Consider the following 15,837-nt stretch of genomic DNA (forward strand, 5'->3'; position numbering starts at 1 on the left):
CCTACACTTTCTACACTCTTCAGTCATGTTTCTCAGTGTTGCTTTTAAATCTATATTGTCTTTATCAACTTTTGTGTTCCTTAATGGGATACTGGTGGTACAGACCATGCATTTTTCATGTTGTCCTTTCTACTTGTAGCATGTTTGAAGATGAATATACACTTGTTGAAAGAAGATATGAATAGAAGAAAAGGAAAAGTAGCAAGAACAGCGTAAACCAGTGAGATAAGACAGATTCCTATTTCTAACAGTGAATTCCTGGTCTAGTCAGCTCAATTTGTTGATGATGTAGTTTGCCTCCCAAATTTAAAATGGCAATGCGTGTACAACAGATTTCCAATTTACTTTTATAGTCACTAGAAAACATCTGTTCAATTCACTGGACAATGTCTATACCTCTGACTAGCTGATATGTAGCCACTTAGAAGGGATGTAAAGCAAGTACAATATCTGCAGTATATTACCATATGACTGCTGACCAAACACAGAAAAACAAAGGAATTTAATGGTTTAGCATTATTTTCCTCTGTACCATCTTCTAGAAAGTGTAGCTACAAGATATAGTATTCAAATTATGTAAAAATAAGTTGCTGAAGCTTGAAGTATAGAGGCAATAAAGCTTAGCATATGAAAAAATTCAGCAAAGCTACACATCTCAATTTTAAAAATAGTCTACACATAACCTCTGATACTATTTTTAAAGTAGATTTAGGTTAGTCAACCTTATATATGAGCCAAACTCCAAATGTCTACAAGTCTAGATGAACTGCACCTAATCTTGTCAATCATGCCATCTTTTCTTCATCCAACTGACAGGACAAGAATCTGTCACACATGAGGAGCCACTGGTATCAGATACATACATGCATATGTGTGTGTGTGTGTGTGTGTGTGTGTGTGTGTGTGTGTGTGTGTGTGTGTGTGTGTGTACATCAAGCTCTGAAACACTGAATTATAAATGCCATAAGATGCGGCAGAGACTGCTAGTTTATTAGCCCTCTACAACCTACTTCTACCTCTACAGTAACTTCTGGGCCAGCCAGACACGAATTTCCAGATTAGTGTTCTAAAGTATGCCCCCTTTTATCATTAGTACAGTCTTTTGCTTTAGGCATAATCGCTTCAACCAGATTCTGGTAGATTGTGAGTCCATATTCTGGTCTCAATCAATCAACCTCAATCTGTGTGTATGTGAGTGTATGCATTATTTCATCTATGTGGAATACTATTCTCTTGCTTCCTCTACCCACCAATCATACTAAACTTCCATTAGGCTGATTATGCACTATGCTCCCATGTATATCAGTAAAAACAGCTATTTTCTTTTTCCTGTATTTCCACAATATTTATCACATATTCTATATTTTGGTCATTACAGTATTAGGATTGATTATTTACATGCTATTTTCCTCAAATTTGTTTTACAAGGGGACAAAAAGCAAGCCTTATTCACAGTTGAAAAATTACTACATATATAAATTGACACTTCAGTTGAACTATAATTTATCTATTTGATTTCATTAGTCATCATCTCAATAACAGTTTACTGTATACTGTATGCTAGACACTGAATTAGGCACTATAAAAACATAATTCCTAATTTTTCAGACCATTAAAAGGAGATGGTATAATTATCTCAGCTTTAAACAAACTATGGCTACAGTGAAATGATTTGCTCATGAGTTTTCAGGAACTGGTTAAGCCAATATTCACATTCAGGTTATAGCATTATGTAGATTTCATTTTTGTCTGTATGCACGTAGTTCTCTTGTCTTACAAAGAATCAAAAAATTTTGAACCATTCAGGTTAGTTTTACCTTACTCTATCTGGACGAAATCTATGATTATATCTAACACCAGAATATCTAATGTGTTATCACAAGCTGAGGAAGCTTGTTTTGACATACATTTCTCTTGACTTAATATTCATTGTTTGTTAACTGAAGAAAGTAACCATATAATGCATGATATTTTATTTTCACTGATTATGTGTAGAAATAACATCTAAATAATATGTTTTAAAGCTTTTTAAAAACAAGATAACTTAATATTTCAAATTTTAGAAAAAGTTGATTTTACAATTGATTACATATACTTGTATATATAAAACTCCACTGCTAAGCTCCAACTTACTTTTCACATGGTGAAATAAAATATTACTAGTTAAGGTTAAGCTTCCTTGTCATTTATCACTAATGGATCAAATTTACATAAGAATATACATACTATACTTAGTGCAGAAATATTATACTTAAAAAATGAGAATTTTTTCCTACCTATATCTAGATTATAATAAAAGAGAGAGAAAGAAAAAGTCAAATGAATGGACAGGGGAAGACAGACATTAAAGGTTTTCTTTACAATTGGTTTCAATCCTTACCAGTGCACACAGAAGGTCAACTGCCTCCAAGATCAGTTCCTGATGGCCAATACGGCTGACTCCCAGATCTTCTAGTTCCTGATGTGTGATTCGTAGCAGCTGATCTCCACTGATCTTCTCCCTCTCAAAGTTCTTAATATACTGCTGCAAACAGTCATCAAGACCTACAAGTTAAATTAAAAAGAACAAAATAGAAAAAATGTTGAAATAAACCAGTTGATGAGCAGGTGAAAAACAAGCAACAATGCCCACCATGTCACAACATAAATCCATTTTGACATTGGACTAGTCAAATAATCCATTTCTTTTCAATCTGTATGTGACCTGTAGCAAAAAAAAATGTTATATTCTTCATTATTAGATTTCTATTCCTATTCAAACTTTCCCAGGTAATCACTGAAAAACTTACTTCTCTTCTAAGTTCTAGTTGCAGACAAATGCTCAGAATAATGAATATAAACAAGTTCCCCTACTTGCAAAGTTATATGAATAATACGTTTATTTTCTTTAACACTATTTCAGAGAGAGGGGCCACATTCTTTCTACATAAGCCTAATGAATCTGTCTTCCTGTTCTCTATCATCATAGATCTACTTCAATATTCTTTAAACTAAATAGTTTGTTTCAAAAAATTTATATTCTTTTACATTTAAAACTCTGCTATCTTAAGATAAATTTAAACAAAAACTTTACTATCCTTCCTACTGTATTCCCAGTCATCCTTTTTAGACCTAAGCAACTTCCCTTTCTTTTCTTTTCTGTAAGCTACAATGAATTCCCTAATCTATTTTAATGTGAAATTAACCCAAGTTCATAGTATATAATCAAATTAGATTTTATGTTCTTAAAAATATTTTTTCAAGATTATCCATGGCAATTAATAAGTGATTGGCCAGCCTACACACTGTGTTCAATCATCTATAAAAGTAGACTGGCACAAATGGCAAATTGGAAGGATTATCAAGAAAATTAAATAATTACCACAAACTAAGTGGTACTGATTATATCAAAAAGGTAGATAAAATTCCACAATGTGCTATATTTCATCAAAAATTATGAGGGAGTAGAAATCATAAGCAAGTAGAGGGGGAAAAGAGATATGGTTAAAACATATATACCAGGTGAACAAAGTCCTATAATGGAGATATATAGCCTCAAGATAGAAAAACAGTCCTAAAAGCAGTCTAGATCCTGACAACATACAGTTACCTTCATGTTGCTGTATCAAGTGAAATAATTTTAGCCCTCACCAATATTCACATAGCAGCGGTGAAACAAAGAAAAATAGTATTGGAAGACCACAAACTAAAGTTATTTAAAGAAAGTTTAAGAAAATAATAATGGAACATATCATGTTGCTTATGATTTCTCTTCATGAGTGTTGTTCTCATGGTAAGGAAAAAAGACAGCATTGAATGAGTGAGGAATCTTCAAAAGAGACTATATATAGGGGAAGCAAACAGGAAGATACTTGGAAAATATGTGTTGTTTGGTTTTCTTTCATTAAGATGTCAGATACTTGAAAATATTTATATGTAGAAAAGATCCATTTATCTCTATTGATACGGAGGAAGTAAGGAGGAGATAGGTGCAAATGCAGGTTGACTATGTTGATAAGATGATGAGAGACTTCCACCTAAACACTTCAAGACTACTGTATAAATGCATATGAAGGTACACTGGAAGTTTTTAAAGCAAAAAAAAAAAAACCATGTACACTGGTATTATCATTACAAATGTATGCTAAGTACCTGAAGAATCAGTACTAAATAAAGTGTGACAGAGTCACAAAGCAAAAGGGGATTTTTATTTGAAAAGGAAAATGTTCATGTCAGCAACAGCCCTGAATACTGGTGATGGAAGAGTAAATACAACACAGACATTAGTAAATATATTTCTTTAAAGAGTGAGATAGGTATGCAAACTGATAATTGTAATTTGATGTATTAAGGAAAGTAGTGAAGGCAGCAAAAGTATAAATGGATAGGATGTTCTGGGGAAAGTACATAGGGCCAAAGATATAATGGGCCAGACACCTGAAGATGGCTATAGAAAACTTCATCTAAGAATGGTAACAAACGTAGTTCAGAGAGGAACAAATAACAAAATAGTCAGGACAGAAAAGTATTAAATCCAACCCAGCATTCCAGCGATATAAGGAATGAAAGTATCCTGAATTTGACAATTTGGAGATATCGGTGATTTTAGCCAAAGGTGTATTAAAACAATAAAAATGGATGTCAGGCAGTGAGGAGCCAAGGTGTAACTTAGAAATGAAAAAGGCAAAGAGCCTGCATACAGAATATTCCTTCAGGAAATTATATAGTATTGATGAGGATGGAGTGTATATAGGGAGGTGTCAAATAAGGTCAAATGGATTATTGTTGTATCAGTTTTAAACCTTGACCATGCTCCAATGTGTATATGGGCAATACAAATTGGATTTGATCTTTTAAATTTGAAGAGGGAAAGGGTTCTAGGATGGGAGGGTGGACCTGGGAGCAATGTATTGTGATTGAGGTGCACTGTACAAAATTCCCAAATAATTAATAAAAATTATTACGTTGGGAAGAAGAAATTAAAAGAGCAACATTAAGTAACTCCCTAAGTATACATAGTAAGTAACTGACCAGACAATCGGGGCTAAAACCTGGTCCTAGAGAATTTGAGATTGGATCTGTTCTGACTACATCAGATCACCTAAAGATTAAAAAATATCCAACAATAAAGTGGATTATATTCTTGCAAAAAAGGCAGCATAATGGGCAGAGAAGACTATAGTTATTTATATGAGACAAAATAACATTAGGTAAGAGAAGCACACTCTTTTCACACAGGTGAAAACAATTCGAGTTAAAACTGCAAAGGACAAAAACGACATGCTGGCATACTTCCAGCAAATGAGAAAATTGTAAAGTACCTGACAGACACACATTCAAAAGCTGCATTCAAATGAATGAAAGGGAAAACATTGTCTTTAGTCTTTAGACAACACTGAAACCAATACAATACATGCTGACTTGAGAAACTATTCTTTATTTTAGTCAATGCCATCATCCAGTCATCCTTCTGAATAAACACAGTTACTCTCTAACAAGTAACACACAATTCATTTTCACATGGATTCTCAAGAAAACCAAATAAAATAGAAAAAGAGGACAAGTTTCTTCTAGGCCTGTACTCAGTAACCCTGTCCTAATTTCTTTTGGAAAGCCTAGGCTTCCAATAGCTTCCTGTTATTTCAGAAGAAGCAGCAGAAATGCTGAGGACCAATACTAATTTCTGTACGTCTGTATGTGTTTACTGTGTACTAAGCACTTATCTAAGTACTGTACCAATATTTTCTCATTTAATTTTACAACAAACTTATTAATTGTACACCACTACCTTGATTTTGTAGTAAGAAATCTCAAAATTTGGGACCATGACTATGATTCTGCACTTTATAAATGGTAAGGCAGGGCTCTAAGGCAAGTTTGCTGACCCTGCTTTCAAATCCTCCAGTGGACTGAAAATGGAGGAAAAGTGGAAAGGATTGCTTACAATCCTTCAGAGTAACCATTTTGATGATAGGAGTCATTAATGTCAAAAACATTTCCCATTTCTAAAGCTAAAGATATTGTTAAAACTGTTTAAATTATGATTTCTATCAAAGCACATTTAATGGTGACATTTATATATGCAAAATTCAGTAGGACCATGAAAATTGAAAGTAACAAAAATATGGTTACCCAAATAATGGGAGTTAAATAACAATGATACAAAGTAGCACATACCAATGAAGAATACAGATTTATTAAACTGTGCAAAGCACTATAAGGTAGACTCTAAATGGTTCAGAGTTAATGTAAAGGAGGAGATATGATTAGATATAATGTAAAACATTCAATGGGTAAAAGCAAGTCAATCTTTCATATATGACTATCTATTCTTGACCTTTAACTGAGCAAAAGAATTTCCTAAAGAAATATATATCCCCTGCAACTAACCTGGGCAACACAAGAGAGGTGGAGGTGTGAGTGAGACAGACCCAAAGTAGTGTGTGTCGGGAGACCTAGCCCCACCCCTCATCTGCCACATGGTGGCATGGATTCTCCTGGGTAACACAATAGAGACAACCTTGTTGGCAGAGGAGTGTGTGAGCCATCCCTGAGGTTGTAAGCATGGAGAGATGACCCCACTACTCATCTGTCATGTGACAGTGTGAGAGGGTGAGAGATGCTCTCCCAACCCCTTGCCCCTTATCACCTGCAACAGATGAGACAGCTGGCCTCCCCCCTTATCAGCTACAGCACTTAGGAAATGGGCCCTGCCCCTCATCAAGGCCGCACAGCAGGGCTGTGGTCAGAGGTGAGGATGACCCTGCCCTAATGTTATGAACAAAAAAGAGCTGTCCCTGTTACTCATCAGACATGTGGTAGCATGGGCAGGGGAGAGATGCCCTAACCCCACCTCCTACGAATCAATGCCTGAAACAGTTAGGGGAATGAGCCCCGGGGTCATAAGAGCAGGAGGGCTGTCCCTACCACCCACCAGCTACAGCAATCAAAGACCCTTTGCCTCATCTGGGCAACACAATAGAACTGGCCCTAGTGATATAGGTGCAGAAGAGCCTACCATGAGGATGTTAAAGCAGGAGAATTGGCCTTACCCCTCACTTATTGCTGCAAGAGGTGAATTAGCCAGCGCAATGCTGGTGGTGAGGACAGGAGAGAATTGGCTGGAGGACCAACCCTACAGCTGCCCAGGCCCAGACTCAAGGTTAGAACTTGGCCCACCCCATCATCCACCCCATCTATGATCTGCTGGAGCACATGAAGAGACCTGACCCACAGACCCAGAGAGGCAGGATCTCCACAACACAGGACAATAACGTGATATCCAGGAGGAGCCCTAGCTAGGGCCCAGCATCGATAGGGTAGTAGAAACCAGAGGCCTAGAACCAGACCAATGAGTTTGCAATGAACACCTGCAAGTAAAGATATGTGGACAAAGGGGTTCACGGTGTGACTCACTGTGTTACACTGCAGCTTCCATGGCAAGATTTTTAATTTTTCCTTTTTTTCTCTTAATTTGTTTTATTTGGGTAGTGCAGGGGTGAAGGGGTGGAAAATAAATGGGATCAAGATACATGATGTAAAAGACACAGAATAAATAAAAAGAAAGTTAAAAAAGAAGAAAAAGAAATATATATCGTGCTCCACATCTAGTCATAATGGGTTGTCATGTCGAAAAAAATTTTAAATTTATTTCCTTTAATGATGCTACAATGTGTAAGAATATATGATTCCATATAACAACATATTAATAGAACATGTAATTCCATAGATTAGATGATAGTAAAACGTGGATTATATTGTGAAAACTAAAAGTTTGTCTATGGGTGCCGAAAATGTTTTGGACATATACATATTCATTCAATGGTAAAAATGGTTGCCTAGCATGGTTCCCAGCACTGCAAAAAGAAAAGGCTTATTTGATGCTATATTCATATTTTAAAATGAAAAAATTTATATTGTATTTGGCCATAATAAAACATATAAACTAAGCAACACATTAACTCCCTTTAATTGTTAACAGACATAAAGAAGCATTTTGGGAGGTCTAGAGCTATAGGAAAGCCATGTAAGCTTAGTATTTTTTTCCTGTTGCTGTAATGAAATGCACTGATAAAAGCAACTAGGGTGAGAAATGGATTTATTTGAGCTCATATTTCAAGGGTATAGTGCAACACCATGGGAAAGCCACAAAGAAGGGGGCTTGAGACAGCTGGTCATATTGCACCCATAATCAAGAAGCAGAGAATACTGAGTGCATGCATGAAGTGCTCACCTTACCCTCTGCATTTTAGGCAGGTCATTAGCCCCTTTTTGGGGAATGATGGTCCAGCCCACAGGTAAAATGGGAATTCCCACATCTATTAACTTAATCAATATAAACATTCCCAGAGGCAAACTATAAAGACAATCTATCACAGGGGTGTTCGGAGGCCTATCTCCTGGGTAACAAGTTGATAATATATTAAGTATCTTATTTTTTGTCTCATCACAAATGCTATATTTATGTGTGTTACTGTTAGATATGAAGCTTCCTTCCTAAGAGATTCAAGTATTGAAAGTGCGGTCTCCAACTGGTGACATTATTTTGGGAAAGTCTTTGGAATCCTACTTTGGAATGTTTAAAAGATGGGGCTCAGCTTGAGAAAAAGGTCAGTGGTGGTATGCATTTTGGGTGGCTTGGTCTAGTCTCAGTCCTTTCTCTGTCCTTCTTTCTGCCTCCTTTGCATCATAAGGAAATGGTCTCTGTCACAAGTTCCTGCTGTAATCATGTTCTACCTTAACATGACCTAGAATCATCAGAGTCAAGAACTACAGGCTGAAAATTACTTTTTAAATTTTGTTTTTGAAATTTTATATGCATATGTGTTTTGTCTGTATACCACACACAAGCCTGTTGCCAATAGAAGTCAGAAGAGGGAGGTGAAGTTACAGACAGTTGTGAGTCAGCATGTGGATGCTGGGAATAGAACATGGGTCCTCTGCAAAAACAGCAAGTTATCTTAACCACAAACCATCTCCCTATTCCCAGAAGGAAACCTCTTAAACTATAAGCTCAAATTAATCTTTTGTCACTTTAAGTTATTTTGGCCAGGTATGTGATTATATCAATGATAAAACTAATACAATGTATAATCTTCCAGCTTGGTACTGTCAATGGGTCAGTTATTTCAGCAATATTTAATATAGTATCTATCTTTCCCAAACATGTCTTTCTTTAAGACATTTGATTTATCAGTCCTAATAATCATGTTTACTATCTACCTAGTAAGGTAGGTGAATGAAAAAAAAAACCTATAAATAAAAGATATTATTTAGACTTATACTCATATTCTCCTCAATAAGAAATCACAATTAAAAGATAATGTAATAATTGGTAGAAATTTCATTTGAAATGCTGCATCTAGAAGTATGCTAATATAGAGGTAAATTTTACCTTTAGGTTACAGATTATCATTTTAACTTAGGCTCATTACTTCTAACTAAAATAGCCTCAACAAAAGAAAATTTTGGTGTAAAGCAACTGTAGAAACAAATGGCCTCATCTACTATTAAACTTTATCTCAGTACATCTCCCAGGATCCTGCCTTAACATGAAACAAATCTTAACATGAAATTCATAATTTCAAATTCAGAGTTTGAAACCAAACTCTCTGTTCCACAATCATTTTCCTATGATAAATGATGTAAACATTATTACTATTCAATAATCTCTTAGGAGCAAATAACAAAAAGAAAGGAACCCTGTGGTACCATGATTTTTATGATTAAAACAGATTCTAAAATATAAGGCCCAATTTAATTTTTAGTCAACATATATTTTGTTACTAGTCCCTAAAAAATCATGTTATGCTGAACATTAAAACTGAAATGAAGCTACAAATATTTCTTTTATAATATGTGAGGATTTATAATTAAAAAACAGGCCTATATTAATCCCATAACTATTTCAGCTACAGTGTTTAAAATATAAGCAGTGTTTTACATTATGTATTAGAATCAATATGTAATGTCATGTAATTTAATTAGTTGTAAGATATTTTGGTCTATTACATGCCATATCTTAAAGTCTAATTTTTCCCTGAAGTTTGTGAAATATCTTTAATATAATTCTGATTACTCAAAACTATTAACAATTAACTATTAATTGTTCTGAAATTATATGTGCATTTGGAGATCTGAATAAACCAGATTATTACTCATTTTTATCTGGGGTATGGTCTGGGATTTTGCATTTCTGTTTTTCAGAAATAACAATGACAACACCAGTTTACTTGTCCATGGCAAAAATAAAACTGATCTTTTTATTTTTAAAGTTATGTCATTATTAAATAGGATAATAATGATAAGCATTAGTAGAATTCTTGGACATAATTGGCCATACATTTCTAAGTATCTAGAAATTCTCAATTGGGGATAAAAACATAACAAATATATAAAGACACAAAAAAATTAACAAGTATTTACTATGGATGTATAGAATACAAAGAAATATTTTTCATGCTTTAAGCTAGACGAAATTAAGGAGAAGAAAAAGCTACTCCAAAATAATTGTGATTATGCTTATTTGAATAAATCCCTAATTGTATATTTTAAGGATATTAAAAAAAACACTAAAAGCCTGATGAGAAATTCACAAGCCTAAATGAGCAATAATTAGTCTCATCCTTCCCAATATTGTTACCATCAATTATAAATGGTGTAGTGGGAGGTCTTCAAAAATAGGAAAGAAAGCACATATAATACAAATTTATGTTCCTTATCATCAATCATTTCTGACAAAAGCTCCAAAAATGCACATCTTTCAATATTTCCTACAATTCTTCTCTGCTCAATAAAATTCTCTTTCATTACATAAGCATTCTATTACAATTAATGTCTACTGGAGAATCAAGTTTTAAAGATGTCATTGGAAATGACTGCTCTTCTCAGAGCTCAAGGAACATTGTGAAACAGGGGGAGGAGATATTTAGGAATCAGGGGATGGAGAACACAGAGAACAGGGCCCACTGAATCAACTAAGCAAGGCTCACATGGGCTCACAGAGACAGAAGCCACCAAGTAAGGGGCCTGCTTAAGCCTGCACTAGGTCCTCTGCATACATGCTGTGGTTGTTTAGCTTGGTGTTCTTGTTGGACTCCTAGCAGTGACAGTGTGGCGGCTGCCTCTGACTCTTTTGCCTGCTCTTGACACCCTTGTCCTACTACTGGATTGCACCCTTCCAACCATGATATGAGGGTTTGTGCCTAATCTTACTTTATCTCTTGTTTTGTCATGTTAGTTGCTGTGTCTTGGACGCCTTCTCCTTTCTGAAGGGGAGGATTGGACCTGGGGGTGGAGCTGGAGAATTGGGAGGAGTGGAGGGAAGGGAACCTGTGGCCTGGGTGTATTTTTATTAGAAAAGAATATTTTCAATTAAAAAAAGAAAGTCATTACCGCTTTCCCCCCATTCCCTCTGGACTCTAAATTCTTTCCAGTGGGTCAAAATAATAATTGCCTGATAATAAGAAAGGAAGGAGGAAACAGTTATAAAAAGATACATATCAATAAGCACAGGTGGATGGGAGTACCTTAGCTAATACTGTGCTGTTTTGATCACTCCTTTGTACAAAAGCAGCATTGCCTCTCCAGCAATAAATTAACTTCTCTAGCATGTTTCTTAACAAACTGTAATTGCTTGCTAAGAATTTAAGAATTAACTCGTATGTTCCATATCCAAACTGTAAGTCATATTTTAATATGATATTCCTATTGCTGGCAAATGAACAGTTAATGAAGTTTAGCACTATGATTCTCCTTATTAAATTCCTACTATAAAGCCTGCTTTCACAAACAGTACTTTATAAAAGAAAGCATCAGGCTTTCTCAGGTCTCAGAACCTAAAGATGGTTTAAAATATTACTCTAAGGTTACCTATACTTAAGTCTTATGAGAAAAAAAATAGTTTTCAGTTGTTTCTATATAATGTGCAATCAGCCCTTCTAGAGAACGAAAGCCATGAAAGAAGAGAAAGAGAAAAGAATGTTGGGAGGTGAGGCTAAGGGCAAAGACCCAACACATGTAATGATTTTATATTTTGTAAAACACTACTCAAAAAACTTCTGAGCTTGGCTCAACAACAATGTATTCATTCACCCTCCTATGAGACTGTGGTCCCTGCTTGAAAGCAGCTGTACAAACAATCTTTTCATGAGTTTTTATTTCAATCAAATCCCAAATTCTTCCATTGGTGAATTTTAATGAAAAGACCCTACGGGATATAAGATTTGCATACATATAAACATAATACCACTGCCTTCTACAGATGCCTTCACTCAAAATAGCTATAAATGAACCTGTGAAAGCAACAAAGAACTTACCAAGAGATATCTTGATGAGCTATAAGCAGGTTTCTTTTTAAACTGGCCTGCAGATGTTATAAACAAAAAAGTAAGAGCAAAACTTGCTATGCACAAAAAGCAATTGTGATAAAAGCTCTAGAAAATACTGGCAAAAATTCTTAAGTTGATACAGATATTAATATTGGCTTTTTAAGTTTATATTTGAATTGAATACTCCTTTGCCAAAGGTATTCAATATTCATAATAATTTTTAATTTTTTATTTTTTATAGTGCTGGGAACTGAAACCAGGGCTTTATGCATGCTAAATTATGATCTTTATTTCTGAACTATTTCCAATCCCTTACAACAACTTTAAATGGCAGGCTAATGAACTCAAGGTGTTTATACAGAACTAAAAAAACATTCCTAAGGAACTTAAATGAATCCTTTTTGTTTCAAGAAAGAAAATAAGGAATATACTAAAATATGTAACAATACAAGAAAACATATAATTACTTTTTATTGTTATCCATCACACCGGAAACTTGTTCCCAATGGTTATAGCATCACAGATTTAAAGTCATTTAAGAGGAATATGATTCATTCAATAATGATTAAGGCAATTTTAAGTTCCTGTTAACATTTTATATTCACAGGATCAAGTTGTGAATAATGTACTTTAATCATGACCTCCTAGTGCTATGAGCTAAAAAAGGTAAATTGTTAAGGAGTAACTTTGCTACTTAATTCACAACTGAGTTTTGTCCTCCTAGGAAGTGGTGTGAGAGTGAGTGTGTGTGTGTGTGTGTGTGTGTGTGTGTGTGTGTGTGTGTGTGTGTGTGTAGATTTCACTGCTTCTCATAACAACTCCAAATCTCAAAAGGAGGGGGGGAAACAAATTTTCTACTTCAATTAAAGATGACTCATTTAAGGACTGGGTGTTACGGGGGAGGGCCTACACCCTGCTTCAAATGATTGGACAGTCTTTGAAGATCCCTCATGGAAGTCCTCACCCTCCCTGGGGAGCAGAGAGGGGTTGGGATAGAGGGTTAGTAGGGGGCAGGGGAAGAGAGGCAAGAGAGGGAACTGGGATTGACATGTAAAAGGAGCTTGTTTCTAATGTAAAATCTGTCTAATTACAATTATAAAAATTAAAAAGTAAAAAAGGAGTGGGTGTTATTGGTAACCTTGTGAGAACTCTGTAAGAAAGAAAGGAAGAATGAAGGAAGGGAGAGAGGAAGAAAAGAAGAAGGAGGGATGAAAGGGAAGGATGAGTTTAAGGAAAATTTACTATAGGAAACACAATATTTGATTTTGAGAAAATGGTCTTAAAATATGGTCTGTATGTATTAATTGTTAATGACTCTAATGCCATTTCTCTAGCTTTTTTAAATTAAAAGTCTTAAAATTTAATATATATATATATATATATTAAAATTTTATTATGATATGTGATTCAGTGACAAGAACAACAGTCTTTGTATATTTAGAAAACCTCAAGAAGATTACAGCCTTATATTTTGTATCATGGTTTCTTGAACTGTAGAGGGATATGGTAATGATTCATCTACTCCCATCCCTTCTATTCTTGATACAAAACAACACAGGAGGATACTAGATCTTTAATAGAACAACATTGGTGAGGCATGGTGATGCATGTCTTTAATCCTAGCACTGGGGAGGTAGAGGCTGGCAGATCAGTATGAGTTAGTTCAAAGCCAGCCTGGTCTACATAGGGAGTTCCAGGACAGTCAAAGCTACAGAGTGAAACTTTGTCTTAAAAAAACCAAAATAAGCAAACTCAATGGTATTTTTGTACATATTTTTTGTCTCATATAGCTTTGTTTGGACATTTTTATCATTTGTTTTTAAATTTTGAGATTATATTGTAATTATAGCATTTCTTCCTTCACTTTCCTCCTTCCAAATGCTCCCATATATCCCATCCAGCACTCTTTAAAATTCATGGCCTCTTTTTTTCACTAATTCCTAGTGTGTGTGTGTGTGTGTGTGTGTGTGTGTGTGTATAATTTATATTACATATAAATACAACCTATCCAGTCCACATGTTATTTTTACCAACAGCTCTTTACAAAGAAGGGAAGAAACCAACATTCCTACTCAGCTATAATGCATATGAACTGTAGCAATGACCAGGATGGCACAATAACCCTAAGGGTGCAGTAGTGACACACAAACATTGGTGGTAAGCAGCAGCTCTCTAGTTGGACATAAGACCCACTCAAAACAAGGGAAACCATGCTTAGCACTTGAAACCTAGCTAACTACTCAGTGATAGTGAAGTCATGATTATTGGAAGAGAATCTATAACCTCTAATTTACTGAACCAGCATAATCTCCAACAGCAATTTATAAACATTTGTCCTTACACCCATAAATAAGTGTAATCGTAAACCCCATCAAAGAAAATTCTCTTTGCAACAGATGGAGAACACTACAGAATACTACAAACCATCAAAATCCATAGTCAAAACACTCCCTACCTAAGGCTCAGGGAACACTATGGGGGGGCAGGGGCAGAAATATTTTAAGAGCCAGAAGAATTTGCTGTGAGACTATGTCTAATAGTAACAGAAGCTATATTGTAAAGTCTCACCAACATGACAATGCAAGCATGACCTGAACAAGGATGACAGCAAAGGACATGCCATATTGGATGGGGAAAAACCCACAAGACTGCAACCCTACATGAAGAACTATAGGCAACTGAGGAAAAGTGAAAGCAAGGGCAGTATTCCAATTTGCTTTCCAATGATAAATGGCCAGTCCAGAAAACATACAGACAAAACTATTTGTTTTGCTTGTATATTTTGATGTTGGAGGGTGTGTGTGTGTGTGTGTGTGTGTGTGTGTGTGTGTGTGTGTGTGTGTGTGTGTGTGTGGTCTTGTATTTTTTGTGGGTTTTTGTTTGTTTTAATGTGAGAAAAAGAAAGGGCATGGAGCTGTAGGGACTGGGAGTTGAAGAGATGCCGGAAGGATCTGGGAGAGGGGAAAGACCATAGTGAATATAAATGTTTTCAATTAAAAAGGAATGACCTTTGGCCCACTACTAGTTGTCTACTGGTTTCTATTTTCTAAGATATGCTTTATGAATTTCAGAAAGAATGCCTATAATTGTTTTCATGAAATTAATAAACAATGACAGAATAGATTTAGATGTTCTAAAGGATCAGTAATAAAATATGAATCATTGATTGGATTTCAAAATAAATTAAAGTTCTTAAAGCTGAAATTAGATTTTAATAGAAAATCTAAAAGCAAGTTCCCTCATAAGCTAATTTACTAAGTTCTCATAGATATAAATGTAATCACCCTATACACAAATTTCCTTCTTAAAAATTATGAAGAAAACCGACCCCACATCTGACAGAGGGCTGATCTCCAAAATATACAAAGAACTCAAGAAGCTAGTCACCAAAACACCAAATTAGCCAATTAAAAATGGAGTACATATCTAAATAAAGAAATCTCAATGGAGGAATCCCAAATGGCCAAAAGGCACTTAAGAAATTGCTCAACATCCTTAGCCATCAGGGAAATGCAAATCAAGACAACTC

At 35.1% G+C, this 15,837-nt stretch overlaps 1 protein-coding gene across 5 annotated transcripts in view; it reads right to left on the reverse strand.

Annotated features, from left to right (window-relative positions):
- Positions 1 to 15,837, reverse strand: part of Cnksr2 (connector enhancer of kinase suppressor of Ras 2) — a 212,512-nt gene that overhangs the window by 171,478 nt on the left and 25,197 nt on the right. For all 5 annotated transcript variants that reach the window (XM_027432585.2, XM_027432589.1, XM_027432588.1 and 2 more), the window contains exon 2: positions 2,381 to 2,544. In XM_027432585.2, the coding sequence (XP_027288386.1) occupies positions 2,381 to 2,544 (164 nt within the window). The remainder of the gene's footprint in view (positions 1 to 2,380; positions 2,545 to 15,837) is intronic.

The sequence above is a fragment of the Cricetulus griseus genome, chromosome X (assembly GCF_003668045.3).
Source record: "Cricetulus griseus strain 17A/GY chromosome X, alternate assembly CriGri-PICRH-1.0, whole genome shotgun sequence".
NCBI classification, from domain to species: domain Eukaryota; kingdom Metazoa; phylum Chordata; class Mammalia; order Rodentia; family Cricetidae; genus Cricetulus; species Cricetulus griseus.